Genomic DNA, 25,115 nt, shown 5'->3' with positions numbered 1-25,115 from the left:
AGAGATCTACAGTCTGCAAAGTATATAGCTTAGCACGTCCAGTTGGTAGGATGACCTCTGCTTATGACTGCGGTGCATCAGTGCCTTCTAAAAACTGCAGATTTGTCTTTGCGGCACAGAGCATCGTACCTCTGAGTTGCAATATTGTCCCTCATAGGCTCTGTTACCTGCACAGACAATACTTTGCACAGCCCAGCCATAGACCATTAAGGAAGTTGCTCTAGGGAATCCCAAGTAAAAAAAGTTGCTGTAGTTGGCAGTTGGCTGCTGTTTTTCCTGTGCTTTCTCTGCCTGGAGTGGGTGGGAAACATTTTCTGAATATTTGTGCCCTGTGAGAACTTCAGAAATGAGTTGCTCAGCATCATTAGTTATATCTGAACAGGTCATCTGTGGGAAAGAGACCAGATGCCAAAAGGTGGGGACAGAGCTATAAACAGAAAAGAGAAGAAGGAATTTACCTCTTAAATATATTTATAATTTAGAGGTTCAGCTGCAGCCAGAAGATAAGCTGCCTCTGTATCTTCAGCTCAGCTTTTATGGTATCCTGTCAGTCAGGAGAAAACAGTGTGGAACTCGTGATTATGAACAGGATGGGACAAATAATAGGGCTTGTGCTTGTCTGTAGAGCAGAAATGGATTTAAACTTCCTCAGCATCTTAAGGTTGTATTGCAGCATTGGGCTGTTCAAACACCAAGTTACCAAGGGAAGAGGATGAGAAACAAAACGTGTCACGGCTCCAGTGAAGTTGAGGGGAGACAAGAGAGGGATGCTCTATTTTAAAATTTCAGTGGGAAAAAAAAGACATTAAATCTCAATTTTCTGCTGATTTTTTTGGTTTAACAACACTTTAAAACCCCAGAACTGCTGACTGGGAAATGCCATGTGCTGTATCATCGGTATAATGCAGCAGGTACCTACAGATTCTAGTTTCCTCTCTGGGATAGTGCATAGTTTGCAGAATGCTTCTTTGCTGTGCAGTCATATCTTGAAGAGATGAGTTGGTGCGGGTTGGTTTGGTGGCTGTGGAGCCAGCAGTTCACAGGAGGTATTGTCCAGTGGAGGAGCTCAAGCTATGGAACAGAAGAGAGGAATATAAATTAGTCAAAATGCAAGTCCTTGTGGCTCTGTAAAAGCATTCACAAATAGATTTAACATGCTTACATTTTGAGAAAATAATTTAACTAATTTATACTCTGTCAAAAGTATTGTTTAATAAAACCTTGGTTTAGATGCAAAAGCAATTTGGTGTTTAAAATGCAATATCCGAAGGGAACATTTTGTCCAATCTTTTTCTAAAAAGATTGAAAAAACATGCTTTCTAGCATAACATCTAGCGTGTCATTGCTGCAAGTCTTCAATTCTTGTGCCACAATGAGATTTGGGTGCCTACAGAACTGGACATGTGGCTTGGACTGGCCAAAGAGATTGATTGTTGGCAAGACAGAGGGGATCACAAAGTCTGTGGTCCACGTTTCAACCATTCTGGTATTTGTAGCAGTGGAAACAGTAATTCAACATAATCAATCCTACCAGTCAGGTCATCCTCAGTCCTCTTCCATGTTATTCCTTCCCGTCAAAGTCCTCTTCTTCTACAAATTAGTCTAGGAGACATCAAATGCACCTCTGTAGAAACAAATAGGTATGTATGAGAAGCTTATGTGCCCCAGCATATATTTTGTGAAAGTCTAGGAAAAGCCCATCTTAAACTCTCTGTTCCAAACAAATACACTGAGGGATGTGTAACCCTACCTGCAAAAACTTTCATCATATACGTTGGGGAAATTGCCAAAAAAATAATTTAACAAAAGCTTCAGGGTATCTCAGGTAAAAAAAATAGAAGCTGTTTTTGAACAATTCCCTGTATAGTAGAAGCATCTATAATTGTCTAGTTTCTTTCTAACTTTCCTAAATTATGTTGACCTGACTTTGTGGTTTCCATTTGGGCTGTATAAGCATTATCGATAGATGCAGATCTGGGGATTTAATTTTCTGCATCCTCTCACTTAAAAAGCTGTCATTCCAGTTCTACTGTATATTCTTGGGGCATATGCATTGAAGTGCACTTGAAACACTGAAAATAAAATACGGGTGTCACTGCTGTAAGTAGTGTTAAATATACGTGAAGATTGAATGAAACCCCCAGACGCAGGAGGGGAGAACTAAACAGCCTTGAGCTGAGAGCTGAACAGCCTTGACTGTGCACTGGGGGGTTCTTAACAGAGTTCAGCGTGCGATGTCTCACCCGCGCTGGTCAGCTGCATCATGTACCACTTTTGCTGCAGTGTGTTACTGAATGCCTGAGGAAAGGTACCCTCTGCCACTGCGGTGCATGGCTGTGGGTGCCCGCTGTGAGTGGGGAACAGGGGAAGGAGCAGCCTTGCTTGCACTGCCAGGCCTGGCACTAGGGTCCCTCTGTGCTGGAGCTGCCCCTGCGTGCAGAAGCAGGATGTGATGACATTGTGCTGAGGCTCCGGGTGGGAGCTGAGCACGGGAGGTCCCCTCTGGCACCAGGATGGCTCCTGTCACAGCAGGGTGAGCTGCCAGCCATCATGCACATGTCAGAGCAGTAACGCCATCTGACTTTTAAAATCCTTTTTTAAAATAGGAGGAAGGTACTCATCTGCCTGGTTTTTGTTCTTACTGTTATTTTTTTATACTCACTAGTAACTACAGCAGACACCTAATCCCTTGCTTTGCTTCTGGGTTTCTTGCCAGTGGGAGAAGCTGCAGATGACAGCCAGTGAGAGGAGGAAGATCATGTGCTCTGTAACATTCCATATCATCGCCATCACCTGTGTTGTGTGGTCTCTCTATGTCCTGATAGACAGGACCGCTGAAGAGATTAAACAGGGACAGACTACTGGTATGTTACTTGCTTTCCTTCCCACTTATTCTCTTGGAATAATTATTTATCCTGAATGCAGAGAGGATGCAGAGCATGAGTGTGCAGGTGATGTTTATAGACTAGTCAGCTTTAGCCTGAGGTTGGGTTGGTTTAAAAGAGCATATCTAAAATGATTTAGTTAAGTGAGTGTAAATTAATCTGTGGGTGCTCTTTAAGTCTATTTCAAGTCAATTTAGTTTGCACTTATAAAATGCAGAGATATCAGAGCTAATCCACTGTAGCCAGACACAAAATTGCACTGCCTTAGCTAATTTAGTTTTGAATTGGAACACTTACTGAGCAGATAAGGACATAGGCATATTTTTTTTGCTGCTATGGCTACATTTTAACTGGGCAAAAGCAGGACAGTTTTTTAAAAGAGAAGAAGTAAGAGGAAACTAAATCCAAACCTTTGAGGTAAATCAACAGGGTTTTCTTCCCATTTGGTCATCTGCGAGGTGGGTTAGCACAAGTTTCCTGTGAGAGCCACGTTAGACTGGGAAAAAAAATGTTATGACTGGTTGTTCCTGAAGCACAAGGAACTTGGGCTGATTCTTAGGGCTCCAGTTCATGTAACTGAGATGAGGTGTACTGCAACTGATGTAGTGGTTGCCACCCCACTGTATGGATGTCTCAGCTTCTTGAATAGTAGGTTTTCTTCAGCGTGCCACTGTAAACTTACCAAATGGAAATCTGTTTTGGGTATGCTGGGCTGCGTATTTGCAGCTGTCACAGGGCTGTTTCTCAGGCAGTTGAGCGGTCCCCGAAGGTGGGGATAGAAAGGACGAGGTATCTACCAAGGCTGGGAGCCATTAGAAGGCAAACTGTCCTTGCTCACAGAGCACTGCACGCCAGCTAGACATGCAGGTGGAAAATGTTATGCTGCTGATTCCAGAGCGTCATCTGGAGAGGCGGCTCTGAGCATCAATAAACCTGCAAATCCACAGAGCTGTTCCAGTCTCTTCAGAGCAGAATCACACTTTAAACTGAACAGTTTTGCTGTCATTTCTTATTTGGGCTGTAGTTTGAATGTTCATGACTTCAGTCAGGAAGCTGCTTTGAATGGAATATTTTAGTTTCTGTTCCATCCAACCCCATCTCTTCCATGAAAATTACTGACCTTTCAGTGTATGGTTTCTGTATGATAATGAAAAGCATATGCTTTCAAAGATTTATCATCTCCAGGTAATTGTAGCCAATAAGTACATTAGATGAACAAGAATAGGGGGAATAGTGTGAATATTTAGTACGTGTTATAGTGCCACCTTTGCTTCCTTCATTTGGATTCTAAATCTGGGGGTCGCTGTAGTGAGCTGAGGAGTGTGTGTGGCTATATGCTCATGCCTGCACCGGGGCAAGCACATACTACCACTGCGTACAGACGGCATCAGACAGCCCGTCTGAGAATCGGTAGTCACGCTGCAGCGCCCTTTGTATTTTGGGACTAAAATATTTTCATTCCTCCCATGCTACCATGTGTTTCCAAAAGAACAATAGCCCGTGTCTTGGTAGAAACTTTGAAGACTTGGAAGGCCATGATTTTATTCTCTGAGAAACCTGGTAGTGGATGATTCAGCATGGTTTCATGTCCATCTTGTGATGCTGTTTATCTTCAAAGAGGAGAGAGGCTGGGTGGGTACAGGACCTGTGTAAGCAGAAGATGTATAAAACGAATACTCTTTCATTTAAAAGGAGTTGATAGAGATGTAACGGGATCCAATGTCTAAAAGTTCAAGCTAGACAAATTCAGGAAAAGTAATATGGTCATTTTTAATGACAGAGGGTAAGCGTGCCAGAATGCTTCAGCATCTCCAGCACTTGCGGTTTTGCATCAGAAGAGATGCTGTAGTTCAACTACAAGTTACTAGGTCTGGTGCAGATAAAATTGTCTGGTCTTTGTCACTGAACGTGTCAAGCTAGATGGTAGCAGTCATTCCCTTTTAGTTTGAAGACTGTGACTCCATGTACTGTGTGATCACAGAGTGGAGCAGACTTCTTGGGTCACTGAGTTGCATCTCCTGCTATGAAGAGGAAACCATGCCATAGAATGCCTTTCATAATCTGATCCAATTTTTGTTTAAAAGCAGGTGTAAAATGACCTAAACATGTTACTGGCTGTTACCTTGACTGTGTTTATGATTGTGCTGCACAAGGGCTCAAGCACAGAGGATCAACTGTTTTGTTTTTCCGCTGGTGGGTGCGAATAAATGTGATACATGAAGTAGAAGTCTGCATGTGTTAGACTTGAAGGGAGGAGGGGAAAAAAGGCCAAACAAGAAAAGTGGCAAAATAAGAACAGTTTGCATAACCTAAACTCTGTGACAGTTTCCTTACTGTTTTCCGTACTGATGTTTTTGAGAGATCCAACATAGTCCAGCCAGTACTGACCATGTCCTTTTTCTTTCCTCTTTTGTTTTTTATTTTCTTTCTTCCAGGGATTCTAGAGTGGCCATTTTGGACTAAGCTGGTGGTTGTGGCTATTGGTTTCACTGGAGGACTTCTGTTCATGTACGTACAATGCAAAGTGTACGTACAGCTGTGGAAAAGACTTAAAGCTTATAACCGAGTAATATATGTCCAAAACTGTCCAGAAACTAGCAAAAAGAATATTTTTGAAAAACCTGCACTAATGGAGCCAAACTTTGAAAGTAAAGAAATGCTTGGGGTTCACCATTCAGACACAAACTCTTCACATTACACAGAGCCAGAAGACTATGCTGGAGAAATCCTTCACGTCTGATTGCTGGGTGGGAGGGCTGTTTCTGTATCTCCTTGAAGATTTAAAATATCATTGTTTACTGCAAACTGCTCTACCTTTTTAAAATTGGCTAACAGCTGAGAGCTGGCAGATCAATTTTTTTACACTTGATTTTTGTTGGAATTTTTTTAAATCCCTTTGGCATATCTGTCACTGTCATTATGGTTGCAAACCTCTCAACGTTTTGTCTCTCGTACTGGCTGATCAAAGAGCCACAGGATACTGGGTAGACTGAGCTTGGGTTTGGTATCAAGCAAGCCGCTAGTGAACAGTCATCAACATCATGGAGTCTCTTACTTCAGAAGATGACTCTAAATGATTCTGGAATATGTGTATGTGGGGTTTGTTTGTTTATTCTTGAAGCATGATGAAGGAGGTTGTCCCAGACATTGAGGGAAATGGGAGAGCTAGAATCTAATCTATCACTAACACTGCCACTAACATTTTGTCTTAGGCAGCAGGTGTAAAATATTGCTTTACGTATTGTGATGAGACTTACAAAGCATATAGCACTTTTAAAAAATCTTTATTTTGTAATACGTTATGTCAAATGAGAATGAAACTTGAAAGAATGTGTCATTTTCAAAACATTTCTTCATTCTTTACCCCATCTGTTCTTCTGGAACGTAAACCTCTTGCCTTATAAAAAAAAAAATTAAAAAAACCTCCAACCTGTGATTTCCAACACACGCCCACATGATCTCACTAAACATAACACTAAAAACTCTGCCTCTTTGGGTTTCCTTTGAGGAGTGATTTTTTTTCAAAGGACATTGCACTTGTGACTTGTGTATGGGGAGTAGTTGATGTGTACAGTGTTGGTTTCCAATGCGTAATGGTTTCTGTTTTCGGGATTGGTTTTGCTTTTTTTTTTTTTAACTAGGTCAGACCATCAACACACCTGCACATATATACCTGATGTAACTTTCATTCCAAACCACTGGTAAAGGGTTTGTTGCTATATTGGTAAAAATGTGAGCTGTTATGGAAAAAAGATACTTAGTCAATACAGCTGAAATTGGTTTTCCTTCTTTAGTGCTGTGTCATGTGTGAATTACCCAAGAATTTGATGTTGTCAGAGGAGGTGGTGAGATCAAAGTCTCGAAAGTAAACATTGCATTAAGGGGATGAGTTTAAAAATACCTGCCTGGTTTTAGTCCTGATGTGATGCATTACATGGTCAAAGAATAGTTTTGTTCGTGCTTTTCAATATGGGACTGGCTTTTTAATCAGCCAACCTTAATGAAAAGAGAGGGACAGCTTTAAAATCTGCAGGGCTTTAGGCAGTTTCCCAAAGCCTGGGGTGTCTGCTGTTAATTCACTTGACCAATCTGCTTCACTGAAACACTTTCCAGCTTCAAGCCCTCGTTTAACCGAAGTCTCAGTGTGGCTGGAGCAGAAACAAAGCCCCATGAAAAGTCAGCACACGAGGCCTCTGCATGTGAAGGCTGACTTGTCCTACCTAAGCCCTATCTAAATCTCTGTAAAGTCAATGATAATCCTCTGGCTGGTCTTAGTAGGAGTTGCCTGGACTTCTCAGTTGGGTAAAAGCATCTGTTTACTTGTTCAGATACTGAACTAAAGCCCCAGCTCTGGTTCAGGTTTTACTTAGTCTTTTTTGAGTACAACTGTCATTGGGCAAGTCCTTTTCATAATAAAAGTAGTTGCTTTAAGACTTGCCAAAGAGTAACAGTAAGAGATCGGTGATTTTTTTCCTTAAAATGTAGTATTAATTTATTTCTAAATTGATATTTTAAAAGAAGGCAGAGAAGGGACTATGGTAAGAGAGCACCCACCAGTGGTTTCTAAGAACTGTTAGAGGAAAAGTGTGTGTGTGCGTGCATACCTCTGCATGATCTCGTGCTTGAAGTTTACTGGCTGTGATATACACGAGCATCATGCTTCTGGAGGTGGTTTAAAATACTAAGGCCTCTAGACAGTCCTAGCAAAGCTGCACTGGCAGGGGGTTGTGTACTGTGCTAGGTGTCAGGATGTCCCATGCTTATATGATACAGGCAGACAAACCCTGCATACCCTCCTGGTAGCAGGGCAGCAGTCTTCATGACCATACACATGTAGACTTTGTTGCCTCTGCCTGCCATAATTGAAGTGCAATTACTTGGGCCCTTTCCTGAACTCTTCTGTGGGTGATCCTCTTCTATTATGAGAGCCTGGATAATACACTGTCTTGTTTTGTTTTGTATTTTGTTCTGTGAAAAGATTTACTAGATAATCTCAGGTGGGTTAAATATCAGGTCTTGTACAACTTCATCGTGTTCTTCTGAAATGCCCAAGTGCGCAAGACTTACGTGTCTGCGAGATGCTTGCGTTACAGCTGTAAGATGCACAGAATCAGCTGTCAGCGTGCTGTGCACATTCTCATCCGATCTGTGGCCAGCAGGTGAAATGAAAATGCACAAGTTCTGGTATGAAACCTGCTTGTTCTCCAGCTCACACCTGAGAGGCACCAGTGTCCGACTGATGTTCTGACAAGTGCTGATATGGTATATTGTAACATGCTGGTCCTGTTTCAATCGCTGTCGTATGTGATTCTTGGTGAAACACTGTGAAATCTCATTTGGTGTTTTGGAAGCTCCATACTGAAGGGTTTTGCTGTGCCCCTGTGTATCTTAACTTGGGAAGAAAAATCATCTCCAGCAAAATCAGCTGGGGAAAAATACCTGCAGATGAAACAGTCTTAGCCAGTGCTGCTGCTAACTATTCCCTCTCCCAGCCGGTCTTTTCTGAATGAAAATTGAGGCCGCATACTTAAACTCTTTATACTGCTTAGGAATGCTCATACCAGGAAGGGCTGCAGAAGAGCTCCATCTGTCAAGGGTTTTCGTTTATGCTGGTCACAATTCTCATGTTGATTCTTGCTTGGTGTTAACAGTGGGCATCTGGAGCTACAGTTCTCTGCTTCTGCGTGGTGCCATCAAATGCTGTGAGGTTGATTGGTGCTTTTTCCTTCTTTCTCCTCAAGGAGATACTGTTGACTTGTTTCCAGCTTCCAGCTGTGAGGCACTGATGCTAGCTCAAGTGAGCTCTGTCCTTCCAGCCCAGATGTCAGTGAGGGGAACCACCGGCCCCTGTCAGGTCAGGTTTTCCACCACTTCCTTCTGGCAGCTTTTGAAATTACTGAAAGAGAAATCAGAAATTTTTTTGGTCCATGTTCCTCGGCCAAAGTTAGTTCAGGTTACCTGGGACTTTTTTGAGGCCACAATTTAAGTACGAGGGAATATGGACTTCATACCATCCACCACAATCCCTTTCCTAGCTTGCCAGGGCCTTTGCTGGTATGTCCCATGCCCTAGACATCTGACCAGACTCCCATTCCATTGACTTAAATCCTGTCCAAAAAAGTGCCGGCTGTGCCAGGGACATTTCCCCACCACGTCGTATTTGGCGTATCTGCTAGGTCACGAACATGCATTATGTTAGAAAGACAGGTGTGTGCTGCAGAATGTGGATCCCATTTAAGAGATCGTGGGCTGTCCAATTCCTATGAATTCTCAGGACTTTATTCAACTGTAACCCTGTATTTTGGGAGCGGGGCTGGTGTTTAAAATGTTGTCCTGTGTTCTGAGGAGATGGCCAGAACTGGGGACAGCTTCTTCTGGTTGAATGTCATCGAGCTTGGCTTCGCTTCAGCAGGAGGGATTCAGTGAAGGTTACACTGAGCCTGCAAGGGGTTGGAGAAGTGCTGGGTCTCTGCTGTAGCTTGGAAGCCCAGGGAAGCAATAGGAACTCCCTGTCCAAGCCCTCTTCTGCCCGTCCTGTCCCTGTACTGATCAGAGCATCAGTCCCACTTGTGGTGCTGCAGGGAAGGGGTCTGCTTGGCGTGCTGCTCTGCAGCCACTTTTGAAGTGGCAGGTGGATATGGCCACACATGGGAGCTGGTGACCTCCGCCCAGTGCCTGGCTGGGTAGGTATCTATTGCAAAGTGGGACCTGGGTCCACATTGCTCCTAAAGCTGAAGTGTGTTAAGAGGCAAATTTCTGCTGTGGTCTGCTATGGAGGTTGTGGCCACAGGGAGGTGGGTGACTCTGGGTCGGGTCCCTCTCAGATATGGGTGAAACAGGAAATAGCCAGCAATATCCTTGCTTTTGTGGATTTTCACAGTGTTACATTAGATATGCAAAGAAAACGTACGAGCAGGACCTTTTATTTTGTGATTATTCTTTTTTTTTTTTTTTTTTTTTTAGTTTTGAGATATTGCAGTGTCTGTATATTCCAATGAAGTACTGAAAGCACTTGTCTTTGTATAGAAGATAACTGTTTAAAAAATTGCAGCTGATCTTGTATTTAGGTAAAACATTTGTAGATAGGTAATTGTATAACGTTAAAAACTTTACACTGGCATGTGTTGTATAGTTTATACAAGACACTTCACTCTTCTGCGGAATTTTTTAGTTAGTAATTTTTTAGTAACTTAAATGTGTACTTTTGTATCCTTTCATGTATGTTCCTTTTCTCAGTATTACCACTTGCAGAATTATTTTTAGTTTCTTAAATTGTAATTGGTTATTTGTGTGTGATACACAGGGTTATTGACTGCAGCAATAAAGTGTTTCTATAAAACAAACAAACAAACAACAGAACAAACCAAAACCATTATAGTATCCATTTTGTTTGAAGAACTATTAGAGGCCCATGCAAGAGAAAAATTGAGCTCTCCAGTAGTAAGATGATGATCAAAGTGAGTTACTTTCACTGAAATAAACATGGAACTTGATGGCTCTTTGGTGTAGCAGACCAACACAGAGTAGCATCCCACAACAATTTGATGTTAAAAGGATTCATAATGATAAAGGGATAGTTTAGAAAGACACAGGATGAGTGAGTGACTCCTTCAATGCCGCGTGAATATATGACTGTGCACATGCTTTAAGCTCAGATGCAGGAATCGTGGGGAGAATTTTCTGGCTTGTGCTGTGCAGGAGGTAGGGAGAGAGGATACCTGTGGACCTTAAAATCTGGAGCTTCTGGAATCAACACCAAGTTTTGCTACAAGTGCTTCACGTCTGAAGTCAGCATTCTGGCACACACTGGTTTCTATGCAGAGGTGCAGAGCAGAAGATGCTCGTTACTATGATTCTCCTCTAAAAAGAAAAAAAATTTCACTAACAATTCTGTGTTAAGTGAAGAGTGGTGGATGAATGCATTTATCCTTCACTGCTGATGGCGTGAGCTGATCGCAGTGCTATGTGTGTTTTCATGCCGGGACCAAGCTTCCGAACAGGAAGGCTTCAGCAGTTTCTCTTGAATAGGTTTCTAGCACCAGTAAGTCAAAGAAAACAGCTAACTGCGCTGCTGTGAGAAAGCTGGTAGTGGAAGCATCAATGCAAAAGAGCAAATGAGATCTGGAAAGTTGTGTCTGTAACAGACACAAAGGGGCTCAAAGGAAATAATTTCATTTATATTTCTTTTAAGGAGTGATTAGTTTTTCATTTTCTCTTAGGTGAGAAAGGGGAAGAAATCTTAATACTGCAACGCTGGAGAGGTGCCCCCCCATGCAAAACAAAAGGCTCTGCCCTGTATTCCCTTAGCAAAGCAAGTCTGGATGTAGTAAATGAAGCTACTTATATAAAGTTTGCATACCCACTAGCAAGACCTCTGTACAAAAATACCCTGCGGGAGAGAGGATAATTCCCAGGGCCTACTGTTTGACTGACAGTCTCTGGGATGAAAAGCTGATAAGACGGTTTAAGGAACAGAGCCTGTTGAGCCATCTGGCTGCTGGTTAAAAAGTACTCCTCGTCTTGGGTTCAGGCACCTCAAGTTAATTATTTAGTAACATTCTTTCCTCTTGTAAACCTCATTTTCATCTGAAAGAGTATTACTGTCACTGTGAAGCGTGTCCATATCCAAGGTGGAGCAAAGCAGTGGCTCGGCAGCACATGGCACAGCTGTGACTCCAGGAGCAGGATTTTTCAGCTGGTCCCTGGGAACTGGAGCTTTCTGGTGAGTAGTTACTGGTACCTGGCTGGCAGGACCAGCATGACTTGCCTCTCAGAGCAGGACAGAGGGAGGCTGTCGGGAGGCTGGAGGGCAGCAGCAGGGGTTGGCAAGGTCCATCTGAGTGCCCACTGGAGGCTACCGCAATATCAAATGGCGTGACTCTAGCTGCTGACTCTCAAAACCATGTCCAAGAGTTGTGAAGAACCGGGCTTGTGCCTGCACACCTGCTCAGCCCATCCTGCAGGGACTGTATATCCTCCCCCAGTCCCCCTCTTCCCACAGCCGCCCTGTGGACCGCTCTCCTGTCACCCAGTACCTCCATTTCAGACTTCCCTATCCCCAGCCTGTTCACCCAATTTGTGATGTGTTTGCCCCTTTCCATTTATTCTACTTGTGCAACCCAAATTTCCTTCCTTTCCACCCTGTCCCCCCACCACCACCCTTTGATCACTGTCATCATTTCTCAGTCCCTCAGCTTGCCTCCGGGCAAGGCTGGGCAGGGAGGTTTGTGCCAGGAGGAACCAAATTATAATCATGTGATTCATAGGAATGACTGTGGAAGTGCTCAGAAGTGACGCTGCGAATAAAGCTAAATGTCCACCTGTGATCCCAGTTTTTCCTGTAAATCCACTAGGCTTCAGTCTCTGATGTGTAGGATGCTCTCTTGACATTTTGGGGTTGTATTGTGTTACTGCAATACAGACAGAAGAGGATGCTTTTTTCACAGTCATGGCATGGATGGATAGATGACATCAGAAATTCCGTCAAGAATATCTTGTTACAGAACAAGAACCAAACGGAGGAAGAATCCATTCATCTTGGCTAAACACAGAGAGAGGAGAATATAATTCAGAAGGGAGGCAGGGGATTTTTTTTAAAAACAAAAAAACCCTAAGAGCACTGGCTAAAGGAAATGGGAAGCAAGTTGGGCAGCAAGTTCAGTGCATTACACAGGGTGGAGTAATTGGAAATGTAATATTGCTCAGAGTCAAGTGATGGCGAACTTTAAGAATACTCCTAAAGTGTGTTCTAGAGAAAAGGCAAGATTGGTGGCAGAGGAACTGAAAGCTGAGAACAGAGAAGCGACCTTGCTTGAAAGTATTGAGACGAATGAAGTTGTCTCAAAGGCTTTAACATTAGAGGAGGGTTTGAAATAACTGAATAAAACACCAGAAGACTGCACAGAGCAGAGGGAGGAGATCACCACTCAGGGTGTGCTTGTTACATCCCAAAGCTTCAAGAAATCAGGCTGACAATTCCTAACATTTTAAGACTTGACAAAAATGAACCTCCCTGTCATTTTTGCTGGGAGCCCATTGCTGCACTGCTTTGCTCCAACAGTCTCTGTCTCAGAGGGCACCTGCCAACAAGGCAGGGCAAGCAGTCCTGGGAGAATTCATCACGTTAAGAGTTGTAGGGGCCAGTGCTGGGACAGCAGGTGGCTTTGTCAAGGGAAACAGTTACCCTTGTGGTTGGGAGAGAATAGGAAATATCTCAGGCTGGTGACTTGATCCCAGCTAAGAAAGTGCAGCTGTCTTAGAAGGTGTATGTAGTACTTCCGATCTGCTTTACCCCTGAGCATCCCAAATTAATTCACAGCGTGCCATTGTTCCTTTCCTGCGGGTAAGCTGAGGTCTCTCTGGAGTCTGGCTTGCCACTTGTCTGGCTCTCCTGTTTAACGTCCTGCTTTTGAAAGTGCTGTGTTAAAAGAGAACTGATTCTGATCATGCGATTAGCTAAACCAGTTGCTTTGCCTGCCAGCAAGATGATGGTTTGTTTTATCCCAAAACTGTGCTTTCAGGACCACGCTACATTCGTGGTCACACCTAAGCAGTTGGTGTACACCAGAGAAATGAGTCAGAAATTAAATCAAACCAATTAAATCATTGAGCAGTTTTCTTGCAGCCCTAGACCAAACTAAACTGCGGTAGAAGTTAAAGGATGAATTTGGGTGTCAGCTCAGACTGGGGTTGATATTCCACAAGCCTCTATCAGGACCCTACCTTTGCTGTGCTGGGGCTTAGGACTTAGACTTAGGACAGTCTTCAGTCTCCCACTGCTATTCCAGTTTTGCATTTCTCAAACATGTGCAGCACCAAATGATACCAAGAGAGTAGCTACTAATGCAGCTGTACTCCCTGTGCTTGCCTCGCCCATGGCTTTCCTGTCTCATGCCTCTGCTCTCCCGTCCCCTTTAGCAGTGTTACCTGCGCAGCCTCCCAACACTGATTTGGGGAGGGGAAGCCTGAAAGCAGGCTGCCTCCTCTGTCTCCCTCCTCTCCTCTTCTTGCAAAGTGCCGGTAGCACAGCTGCATCCACAGAGGCAGTGAGAGGATCTGCAGATTTACAGGGAAGTGCTGAGGTCAGGCAGTCCCAGATCCCAGGTCCTCAGGGCTGAGGAAGGTATCCTAACATCACGCTAAATGGGATGGAGAATCCAAGGAGCCCCACCTCATAAAGGGGGTGGGTGCTTCACAGGGAGAGACAGACTCACCGCCCCTTGCGATCTGGATGATCCCCTGCAGTAAAGGTATAAAGATATTGTAATAAGTGTTGATACAGCACCCCCGGTGTGTGTGGGGGTGGTGGGGGAGAGATTCAGCTGGTGTCAGAATTGCCACTGCCTGGGTGGCAGAGCTCTGCATCTCTGGCACATGCTCTGTGCTGAGCTCTGCAATCCTAGAGTTAATTTCTGGACCCTCTGAGCTAGGACAGAGGCAGGTGACGAACAAGCAGATTTTTGTTCCCATTCTGGTGGAGCAATACAAAATTAGCACCCATATGTTTTCAGCTGTTCAGCCCATGCCCCTTAGATTATTTAGCTTGGAAATTTCTGTAGGCTCTACTGGTCTCATCCGCCATTTATTAATTACCATGTTGTATCGTTCCTCCCCACTCCCAGTCTTTATTAGCATATTTCAAGAGAGCCATCTGCCCACACAAATTGCCTGTAGCCTCAGGAGGGCTGTAAGATATGTGACATCTACACAGAACAGCCTTGTCACCGGCACTGCACGGAGATGAAGGACAGCAGCGGACTTCCACCGTGAATTTCCATGTGGTGGATCTGAGCGATGCTTAGGCGAATGGGAGCTGCGAATAACAAGCAGCAAAATCCATGGCTGGGTGGATGTGCCCTGGCCGGGGGCTGCCTCAGCCCCCCACTAACACACAGCCAGCTCACTGGCAGCTTTTATCAGCCCGGTTTCCCAGCTCCCCGCCTGTGGGTGCCTGGATCCCACCTCTGCTGTGTGAAAGCACCTTCCAGCGAGGAGCAAGGTGGGTGAGAAGCACGGGGGCTCAGGCTCAAGTGCAGGGGTGATGTAGGGGCAGTTACTGCCTCCCCGGGAAAGTGGCTGGGGGGATAAGCCGGGGCTCACTCACCTGCGCTGGGGCAGGGGCGGGGTGGGACCAGCCGGGGGTGCAAGCAGGTGCCAGAAACCAGCACTGGTCCTCACTGCTGTGTGCACAAGCACTGCATGGTGCGAAGGCAGTTACTGATGGTGGTTAGAGGTCGATGACTCTGACACCTTTTGCGTTTTTCAGGCTGGCAAAGGAGGTAACATTGCACTCCGCCTAACAGGGGCCCCATCTTAAAATAGAAAAAAAAAATGTTTTGTTTTTATCCTATTTTTCACGGTGGCAAAGGAGGTAACGTTGCACTCTGCTTACAACAGCATCCCGTGTTGCCCGCAGGGCTGCGCTGCCCCGGCCCCCCGTGCCGCTCCCGGCAGGGCCCAGCAGGGGGCGCCGTTGCCCAGCGCGGCGGGGACGCGGGACGCGGCTCCATGCGCGGTCCGGCGGCCGCCGGCGGGGCCGGGCTGGGCACCCCCGTGCTGGCCCAGAGCCCTCAGGGCTGGGCACGGCAGCGGCGCCCTGGGTGCCCGCGGCGGGGGCACGGCTCGCACCACCCCCCCCCGGCAGCCGCTGGCCCCAGAGCCCCTCGCAGGCTGCGGGTCCCTGCGCCCCCGTGCCGCCTCGCCGAGGGGCTCGGCGCTCCGCCGTGAAATGCAGCGGCCAGGGGGGCGGCAGCGGCGGGGAGGTCGGTGGTGCCAGAAGGGAAGCTGGAGACCGGGGATCGGGGTCTTCCTGGGCCTGGGCACGTCCCAGCCTCCCGCTCCATCCTCGGGAGATGTGCCACGTGCAGGGTGCAGCGGGACCTTCCCCTCGCCGCTCACCCCGAGAGTCCAAGGGGGTGTTGGGGGAGCAGGGGAAACCCTGCAATACAAGGCTGTGCCTCAGCCCGCAGCCTAACCTCTGGGACACCCACCTGGGATCCAGCCATGAGATCCAGCTGCAGTTTCCAGGAGTGGCTTCCTTGTTAGACATCCAGCAGCCACCAGGTACAACACAGGAGAATCTGCCGGGGTCTCACACAGCGTGGGTCTCCGGGGGTGAAATAGTGTAGTCTCTTGACAGAAGGGTTGGGTTTGTTTTTTGCATGGCCCACCGTTTTGTTTGGCAGGAGTTTGATGAAGCATTCTACCAACAGTAAACTTTATGAATAAACCTTTGAAGGTGGAAATGACAATAAAAATGAGAGGTGCTAAAGGAACAGACTACAAATAGACATTGCTGTGAAGGGGCTGCCGAGAGGTAACAAACGTGTTCCTATAAATACCATGTACAGGACTGAGCTTATCTAGTATTTTCTTTAAGGAGTTGATGAGAGGAGTTGTAATGCTGTAGGGAGACTTCCCAGTCACACCTCTGCACAGAGGAGACCCAAACAGTCTGAAAGCAGAACTGGTGACCCAGGGGGACCGGACAGGGTTCAAATGGTGTATCAGAGCTGAGACACAAGGGAACATGGAAACCCACCAATGAAGGTTTGAACACAACTTTGCTGAATGTTTACAGGGAAAATGAGGGTGCCCAGGGGGTGGCCTTGTGTCTGACAAAAGCTGGTTTTAAAGCACTTGACATATTACAAAGGTTTCAGATACATCTTTCAAGAAGGCTGTGAACCTAAGTTTAGAAACTTTAAGACTGAGAGCACTCATACAAAAATGAAACTAATGTATGATTTCTTTGAAATCTTACGTAAAGGAAAGAAGAAACCAGGGAAGAACTTAAGAGTTTATGGTGCACTTCTGTGGAGTAACATTGTCCATGGAAGGAGGGATTGCAGTGCAGCAGGAAGGATCCCTTGCTGGTTAAATCTCACGAGGAGAATTCAGATCTCTGGGCTGATTTTGCAGGTACCTCAGGTGCGCCATGCGACAGCTGGCCATCTCGCACTTCTGGGTGTTATTTTAAAAGTAGCTGCAGACTAGACATTCACGCTGAGCAAGCAATTCAGTAGAGCCAAGACAGGCACAGTGAATATTTTTTATGCTTGTATGTAAATGCATACCCTGAATGTGGGAGAGCCTTGAAATATAAGTCGCAATGTAGCAAATGGTTGAGTTTCTACTAGTAGAGAAAAGATGCAGGAGACGGCCTCTGACTTGCCTGGGTGAGTGTAGCCCAGTGTCATCACACTTCTATGGAAGAATAACAGGAAATTTTCAGGTTATTACAGGTTGTCCCTGTTGCTCTGTGGCCACAGTGCGTAAGACAGGCCACAACACACTTTGGGTAGTTGCAATTTTAGAACCTGAAGCAGAGAATCTGTAAGCACATCTTGCAGTGTCACCCAACAGCCCAAGATGCAGCAGCCATGCCGGACTGAGGCACAAGGCACTTTGCAGCTGGGCTTGCCAGAATAGAAGAGGACAGAGCCAGCAATAACCTCCAGCTGTTGACTTTAATTGCTCTCTTCATCTGCGTTTGAAGGTTGGTGGCTGATAATGCCTACCCAGCCCCACCTGTGGGCACGAGAGTGCCTCAGACTGAAAGTTCTACCAAAGTATGATTAGATTAGTTACTGCTGTACGCTAACTGCGCCAGCACAGCACCTGCGGTGCAAGTGTACCACGAGTAAAGCACTTTTGAGATGGATTTAATTTAGCTTGCTCTGCATATCTGTAACACTAGGAATTCCCAAGAGCCCAGAGACCAGCTAGGAGAACTGCCCAACAGCAAGGAAATGAGGAGCTCTTTCTGATCACAGAGCAATGGTGGAAGGACACCAGGATCTGCAAAAGCCCCAGCCTGGCTTTTTTCAGCACGGTATCATGCAGCTGCTGTTGGCAGCAGCATGAAGGAAGGTTATCAGTGAGGTATCAAGAGTGGCAGCATGTGGTATTTGATTGCCTGATGAAAATGCAAGAGAAGAGCGTGAGTGGCTTTGGTGCCCAAGTGTGCAGTGTCGCTGCTATGGAGTTATTTTTTCTGGGGTAGGCTGGACTCTGGAAGAAGCACAGACTGCTCCTCTGTTGTCTTAATGATAGCATCTTAATGATAGCAGGCGTTTGGTGCACTCAGGGTGGGGACTGTGAAATTGTGGGGTTTTTAGAGCGCTTTGTGGAAATGGGGAGTTGGTTGTGTACGTACATATGCTGGCAGTTAGTGTTGCACACGGTTGTGCAGACAACAGAGTGTTTGAGAAACTTAGGGGAATGCAGGGAATAAAGCATTCCAGCTTTTGTGCACTTGGGGGTCTAGACCTGAGAAAAGGGTGAGCGGTATATAGTTTTGCAGATCCGGTGTGTATAATGAGGGTGCGCTATGGTGTTGGTGCAGAGTTAGTAACGTTGGATGATGAAGAGAATGGGATACGTGCAGTGTACATATGGGGGTAGATCGTGGTAGTGTGTTGAATCAGTGTAGTACATGCGTAAGGTGTGGGCATGGAAGAGAGTGTGTGCTTGCAAACTGGGGTGATGAGGTGAGGTTGCAGAACGCAGAGCGTTTTGAGGCTGTGTGGATGAGATCCTGTAAGGATACATGCGGTGAGGTGCCGCGAGCTGTGCCCGCTGCCTGGCAGAAGCGGGACTGCCCCGCAGAGCCGCGCGCCGTGTGCCGAGAGCTCCGGGGGCTGTGTCGGAGTGTGCAACCGTGGAAAGACGCCCAGAGACAAGTGCTGTGCGGCAGCTCGTGTGAAGCGTGCTGGTGCTAAGGGAGGGCAGGTGCGAGGCGAGGGCTGCGTGCAGGCTGCGGGCGGGGGCGCGGCGCAGGGTGCGGGGGGCGCTGTGCGGGCCGTGCCGGGCGCTGGGGAAGGGGCGGGCGGTGGCCGAGCCGCGGTGGCGGAGGAGGCGGTGCCGGGAGGGTCGGGGCCGGGGCCGGGGCGGGATCGCGGCGCAGCAGCGGCCGGTCGGGTCGGCGGGGCCGTGCTGAGCCGAGTCGCGGCGGTGGGGCCATGCCGTCCTACACCGTCACGGTGGCCACGGGCAGCCAGTGGTTCGCGGGCACGGACGACTACGTGTACCTGAGCCTGGAGGGCACGGCGGGCTGCAGCGAGAGGCACCTCCTGGACAAACCCTTCTACAACGACTTCGAGCGCGGCGCGGTGAGTGCGGCCCTGGCGCCCCGTTCGCCGCCTCCGAGCCGCCGCGCGTCCCCCTTGGCGGTGCCCGGGGCCGGAGCCGCAGGACGCCGCCTCCCCGCGCCCCGCTTGGGCTGCCGCTGCTGCCCGGGCTGCCGCTGCTGCCCCGCCTGCCGCACGGGACGGGACCGAGGGGCCGCTGCCACCCCGGCCGGCCGTCACGGGCGCCCCTGCCCGGGGGTTAGCCCTGGCAGCGGCCCCGCCGCCGTGGGGGAGGACGGGGCCCTTCGGCTTACAGTGGGCTTTCAGCTTCCTTCGTCCTTTACTCACAAATACTAAAAATATTTGTCTGCCTCCTGTGATGTTTGGGGTCGGTATAGTAGTCAGAGCCCTGGTATCTCCAAGGAATTAAACACAGAGGTGAGAACTTCCAGTGGGAATCACTGTGTCTGCCGAGGGAAACGTGTAGGGCAGCTTCAATGAGAACTGGAAAACGGCACGGCCGTGCAGGTGTGGGAATGAAGCTGGGACCGGGCTGTCAGCTGTGCTGTTCGTTCTAACCTTGATTTCTGCTGCGTGTTGTGCCCTGTCCTCTCCGTGATCTGCTCACAGTACCAAGGCTATCCATCTGTAATCGCTTATACTCTGAGCAGTGGTTTATTTGTTTTATTTATGTATTTGCTTGTTGTCTACTGTGGAAATAATAGACTCGGGTAATTCTTTCCCCCCCTCCCAAAATGTGTATTTTATCTGGGAACCTAACTCACTGTTTCCAAAAGGTCTGATGAGATTTAAGCAACTTTGAAAGTTTTAACCGCGTGTTTGTAAGTCACTTTGGAAATGAGACCTACTGCTGCATATACAGGTGAGACTTCACTGTCATGGTGCTGCTTTGCCCTTAGGTGTGCTTTTTAATTCATAGCTTAGGTATCTGGTCTCTTCTGCATTAGACATCGCAGATGTGGTTAACAGAAGTCAGTATTTTGAGTAAGTGCTGATGGCATGTGTAGACATGGTCCACAGATATTTATAGTCGATGTTCTGAGGAGATGCTCTAGCAGATTCAGGTGTGGGGACTTAACAGCTGCTGCTGTTGGGATTACTTGCTTCGATAATTAACATTCATTAGCTTAGAACCTTGCTAGCTGAATCTCCCAAATGGACATCTAGTCATTTTCTCACTCCTCAGGGAACAGTTACACATCTTAAGCAAAGCTTAACAGCATTAACGAGAGAGGATGAAGAAGACCTCAGACTGTCCAGCAGCCTCAGGGTTAGGGTGCTTTCCCAGGACAGCTGAGCCCTGCCAGCTGAGGAGATAAGCACTAGGGTCTCCAGTGACCAGACAGTTTGCTCTTGTCCCTGGGCTACAAAAAGAGTGTGTGAATGTCTTCTAGAGATTACTGTGATGGAGAGCCTGGTAGTATTCTGAACATCTCATTGGATTGGGTTGGATTCTGTCAGAGGGAGAAAATGCCGTGGTGTGAGCATTAAGTATAAGCTCAGCAGCAACCCTTGCTCTGCTGTGGGACCAGGTTCAGCTGGAGCAGAGGTGCCTGTGAATGCTGGACCCCTCTGCGTGAGGTAGCAATGAACAGAGGTTTGTGGATGTTAGTAGCACTACAGCAGAGGATGTGTGCACCTAAAAGGAGTACCTATATCTCCTCGGGAAGGTAGCTTTTAGGCACATTTGAAAATATTCACCTGGGTCCTAGCATTTTATATAAAACGTGTTGTTGGCTAACTAAGCCTTCTGAGACAGGGACTGTCTCTGCTTTTTGTCAAACTTGTTTCCAAGTGCCAAGGCTCTTGACTAAATCCAGAATTCTCCTATCCAAATTCATGATTTCTGTTATTGCTATGTGATTGATATTACAAATATGCAGTCAGTTTTTTCAGCGTGTATTTAGAGAATAACATTGTTCCATAAAGTGTATGGCTCGTGACACACCTGCAGTACAACGTGCTAAGTTCTGTTGTTGAGGATGTTTTCTTCTGGAGGGCAGCATGTTTCTCCAGGCACCTGTTCAGGTAACATTGTGCCCAAAACACTGAGGGTCTTACTAATGTGTTGTACAAAGAAAAAAGGAAAGAAAAGAAAAATACCAAATCGGAACCAAAAAAAATAAAACTGAAGCAAGCCAAAAGACTTTCAGGTTGGTTGATTTGTAAAATGTAGCAACTGGTTTCACAGCTCTGCCTTTAGTGTTTCTTTCAATAGCATCGCTATAGTTTTCTTTTTCTGCAAAACAATTCAATTGTGAACACATTTGCAAAAAAAGGCACTGTTTTAGTGGATGACCAGAATTTTACAGTATTACCTTGTAAAGCTTTGTCTACTATCCAATTTCTTTTCTAAATATTGGGCCAGGTTCAGTATCCTGGTAATGTCTTCATTTGAATTAATGCAAATTGTGCATATTACTAGATATGATGAAGAAGGCGTGGGCCAGTTCTGAGGAGGAGATTTGCATGCCAAATGTGGATTGAGGGAAAGGGACTTGGAAAAAACTGAAGGGATTTGCACAATGGTAGCTTAGTTGTAGGTTTTGTCTGACTTACTCAAAGCATTCGACACAGGCTATGTAGAAAGCCATAGCTGCTTTTCTTCACTCATTGTCTTTTGAGTAAGTTCCTCTTGGTGCCAAGTGTTTTCAAAGCAAGGATTAGGGTGTCACTCAGTTCTCTGTTTTCTTCCTGTTACCCTGTCACCTGCTTTTTGCTTTTGTTGAAAGAAATGTATTCACAAGTATTTCCAGAAGGGAAATACAGTTCTTTCCACTTAGAGCTTTGTGCTTATAGAAAGAGGGGTTGTCTGTGTTGTCCTTTTTGCAACATTAGGCTAGTTGGTAGGAGTCTCTCCTCAGAAAGAAAGATTTTAGGTTTTGTGTGAGTTTAAATTGCTTGAACAGGATGCTACAGGAGTTTGGACAGTCCAATAGTCTTCGTTAATTCTGTTGTTTCACTCTGAACTCAGACTGTGTAAGAAGTCGTAGCATCTCTGGCTCAGTGTGCAGTCAGCAGGGATGCCATGTGTTTACCAGGAGACCTTGTACCACAAACGCCTTAGAAACGTTGAGCAGCCAACTGTCAGTTCTGACCTGGACTCTGTACCATATTTGTAACCTGTCACACCTTTACTGCATTAGCGAAATTTTCATCTCGGGTGAGCCCATTGTGTCGCTGGCTTGGAGGCAGTGAAAGCTGGGTGAGACATCAGGAGGGAACCTTCACTTCAGAAGTGCCATTAAAATTGGCACTGTGATGGTCATAAAAAGATTTAAAACCTTCAGAAACATTTAGGCTAATTGAATGTCCTTTTTGCGTTATATCAACAGTGACGTGCAACTATTTTAGGGCTTTTGTAATATTAGCAAAGAGGTTGTTACCAGAGGAATGAGTTTCTTCCAAAGACTGGCTGTCAATGTGACATTTCTATCAGCTGTTTGGATCTGATTCATATTGCTCTTTAATTTAAATCTTTTATGTATACAGATGTGTATGTGCATAGGTGTGACATTATGAGAACTATAGAAATACATATGTGTAAATGAGGATTTACTAAAAATGAAATTGTTAGCTGAACCTTTAAAGGATATGGATTTTAAAAAGGATAATAAGGTATCTTAGGCAAAAAGGACGTGGTAAGACTAATTTCAGACTTTCTGTGCCATACTAATCACTTGACAGCAATGGGGTTTGCATGAGGACTTGAGCTAAAAATAATGCAGTGCATTTCCCCTATCCAGGCAGTGTCTTGGGTCACCTTATTCTTCCTCTGTACATGACCTGGAAGTGGGTGAGAAGATGGAGCATAAAAATCCCAAGTAGCTGAATACAAAGCAAATATGATCCAGATGCAGTTTATCATTTGTCTCTGTAGGTTATTGCATTAGTCATTACATGTTTAAATTTCCTTTGTAGTGATGAACACAAATGGGTAATAATTCAGATATGTTTGTGGATTCGTTTGGACTGTGTCTCTGCATGGTGGCTACTTCCAGCTCCTGACTGCCAAATGCATCAGGATCATGGTAAAATTGAAATAATACATTTTGTGTCATAATTGTATTAAAAGATGCACAAGCAGGAAGTGGCTGAGTTTGAGATGCATGGTATGACAGCCTGTGACGAGGGACTCTTCCGCAAAGTGCCATCTGGTCCTGGAAAGAGATGTACAAAATTGCAGAAGTACTGACTCAGTGCGAAACCTAAGTCTGGTAAAGAGTTTATTGACACTTTTTATTGAGAAAACCAGGAATTGAAAGGAAATGGATATGAAATAGAAATTGTTCAAGTGCTGTCTATTTCTGGAAAGATTTAAGAATGGGAAAACATCTGAGAATGTTATCTGCATTTTGTAGCCATCATCCAGAATTATTTATGCCAACTGACAAGAATGAAGCTGAGAATATTGGATGTGGGGTGATAAGCAAAGATGAGGGTGGTGCTTGAAACCAGCATTGTGGGAAGGAAGAATCTCCATTCTCTGAGCAAGGAGCACAGGGGTATGTTCTGCAGCCACTGACTGTCGCAGCTGTGGCTCAAGGCGCTATAATTGTGATTTCTGAGAAAAGCCATTGAATGTTTTTCAATCCCCACAGCTTGTTCAAAATCATGAATCACCAAGGGAATTAATTTACCTTTACACATTATCCTTTTAGCTGTTCTGGGATAGTTGGGGGAGGAGGTGGTGGTGATGTTGAAGAATCAGCAACATAAAACTTTCAAAAAATGTTTAAAATTAGTATAATTCTTGGATCTACAGAAAGAACTATTTCTTTCCTGCTATGGAGATGCAAGGAAAAGTGACAAGCATCATTCTAACATGTTGGTAGAAATCTCGGCTCTGTGATTTTCATCTCCCAGCTCACATCCTAGCAGACAGATGCTGTCATCCCAAGCTTGTCGAGGACTACCGTGCTATTTGTGAAGCAGTTTATTACCACCTGGGGTGTATGGGTGTGCTATTGACATAAACATTGCAAATTTTTATTTAAGACATGACGGGCTTCCTTTTTAAAAACAGTTCAATGGCTTTTGCTTTAATAGGCATGAGGAGAATACAGCTCAGACTAAGACTAGTCTGTTAAGTCTCAGCAAATCAAAATAAGCACCGTCCATGCCCATTTTAGGTATTTGAGCCTAAAATTAAATTAGACTACATATTAGAAGAAATTCCAGTATCCTTGTTAGCCTCATATGAGTTGCAGTATAGCAGTCATGGCCTGATGGTTTCAGAGTTGATTGAATAACATCTTTGGGGAAAGACAGGCAAGGACAATGTTTCATTGTCTGTAGGATGGACTTCAAAGCCTATAGGGCTTTTTATTTTTCTCTGGCTCCCATGAGTCAATTAGATGTGACGAAGTTTACGAAAGCTGGTATTTTTACGTAATGGGTTATAAGAGAACTGAGGTCAGTCATCCCAAATGTTGGTGGACAGACAGGTGTCTTCATCCCAAAACGATCATTGCAGCTGGTGATTCATGGATAGCTCGTAGAAAAGCATATTTTGCATCAATAATGTGGGAAACTTGGGGTAAAATGGGAGAGAAGGGATGCCAAGGGATCCTTCTTAGGTGTGTTCTTCCAGTAATGGGGGTGCAAGTTGCCATGAATCTTTCTTTTGTAACAGTTGAGATATTAAGTGCCATCTGAAGACACTTAAGTGGTGGGTTGTTTTTTTCCTTTCTCCTGCCTGGAATTTAATCTTTCTTCACTTTTCAGTTTTGGTCTTTATGTGAATTAGCCTTTCTTTAGCCACTAAGACAGTAACAATGGGCATAGGTCAAATGTCTGGGGTAGGCTAAGAAAGTGCTCCTAAAAAGAACAAGCAGAGTGTGGTGTCTAGGTCAGGAGCCAAATGACAAAGCTCACATAGGCTGGTGAGTCTTTTACAGGCACTGCAGCGTGTCAGTGCAGTACCTCTTCCTTTTGATATCAGCACCTGGTTGGTTTCTAAAACTTTTGACTGTGTTGAGAAAAAACACGAAAGAGTTAAGTCCCTACTTGTAACCACAAGAAGCTTAGCAGGATCATCTGAGCAGAGTAGGCTTTGGCTGCTGCTTCCGTGGTTGCCATAGCCCATTCAGCTTTGTCGCGATGAGCACTCGGCTGCTCCTGTTTGCCCTGGGCTGCT

At 45.7% G+C, this 25,115-nt stretch overlaps 2 protein-coding genes across 12 annotated transcripts in view; both read left to right on the top strand.

The window, feature by feature from the left end:
• The window catches only part of MARCHF8 (membrane associated ring-CH-type finger 8), a 102,980-nt gene extending 92,741 nt beyond the window's left edge, over nt 1-10,239 (top strand). For 8 of the 11 annotated variants that reach the window (XM_055810478.1, XM_055810447.1, XM_055810485.1 and 5 more), the window contains 2 exons: nt 2,717-2,864; nt 5,321-10,239. In XM_055810478.1, coding sequence (XP_055666453.1) covers nt 2,717-2,864; nt 5,321-5,625 — 453 coding nt within the window. In that variant the 3' untranslated portion in view covers nt 5,626-10,239. The remainder of the gene's footprint in view (nt 1-2,716; nt 2,865-5,320) is intronic. The other 3 variants (XM_055810500.1, XM_055810510.1, XM_055810491.1) reach the window with 1 other exon arrangement.
• An 8,541-nt stretch (nt 10,240-18,780) lies between these two features.
• The window catches only part of ALOX5 (arachidonate 5-lipoxygenase), a 34,807-nt gene continuing 28,472 nt past the window's right edge, over nt 18,781-25,115 (top strand). The window contains exon 1 of the mRNA XM_055810436.1: nt 18,781-18,997. Within this exon, the coding sequence (XP_055666411.1) occupies nt 18,848-18,997 (150 nt within the window). The 5' untranslated portion in view covers nt 18,781-18,847. The remainder of the gene's footprint in view (nt 18,998-25,115) is intronic.

Source organism: Falco peregrinus, chromosome 1 (genome assembly GCF_023634155.1).
Source record: "Falco peregrinus isolate bFalPer1 chromosome 1, bFalPer1.pri, whole genome shotgun sequence".
Lineage (NCBI taxonomy): Eukaryota > Metazoa > Chordata > Aves > Falconiformes > Falconidae > Falco > Falco peregrinus.
This window is presented reverse-complemented; position numbering and strand designations above follow the sequence as displayed.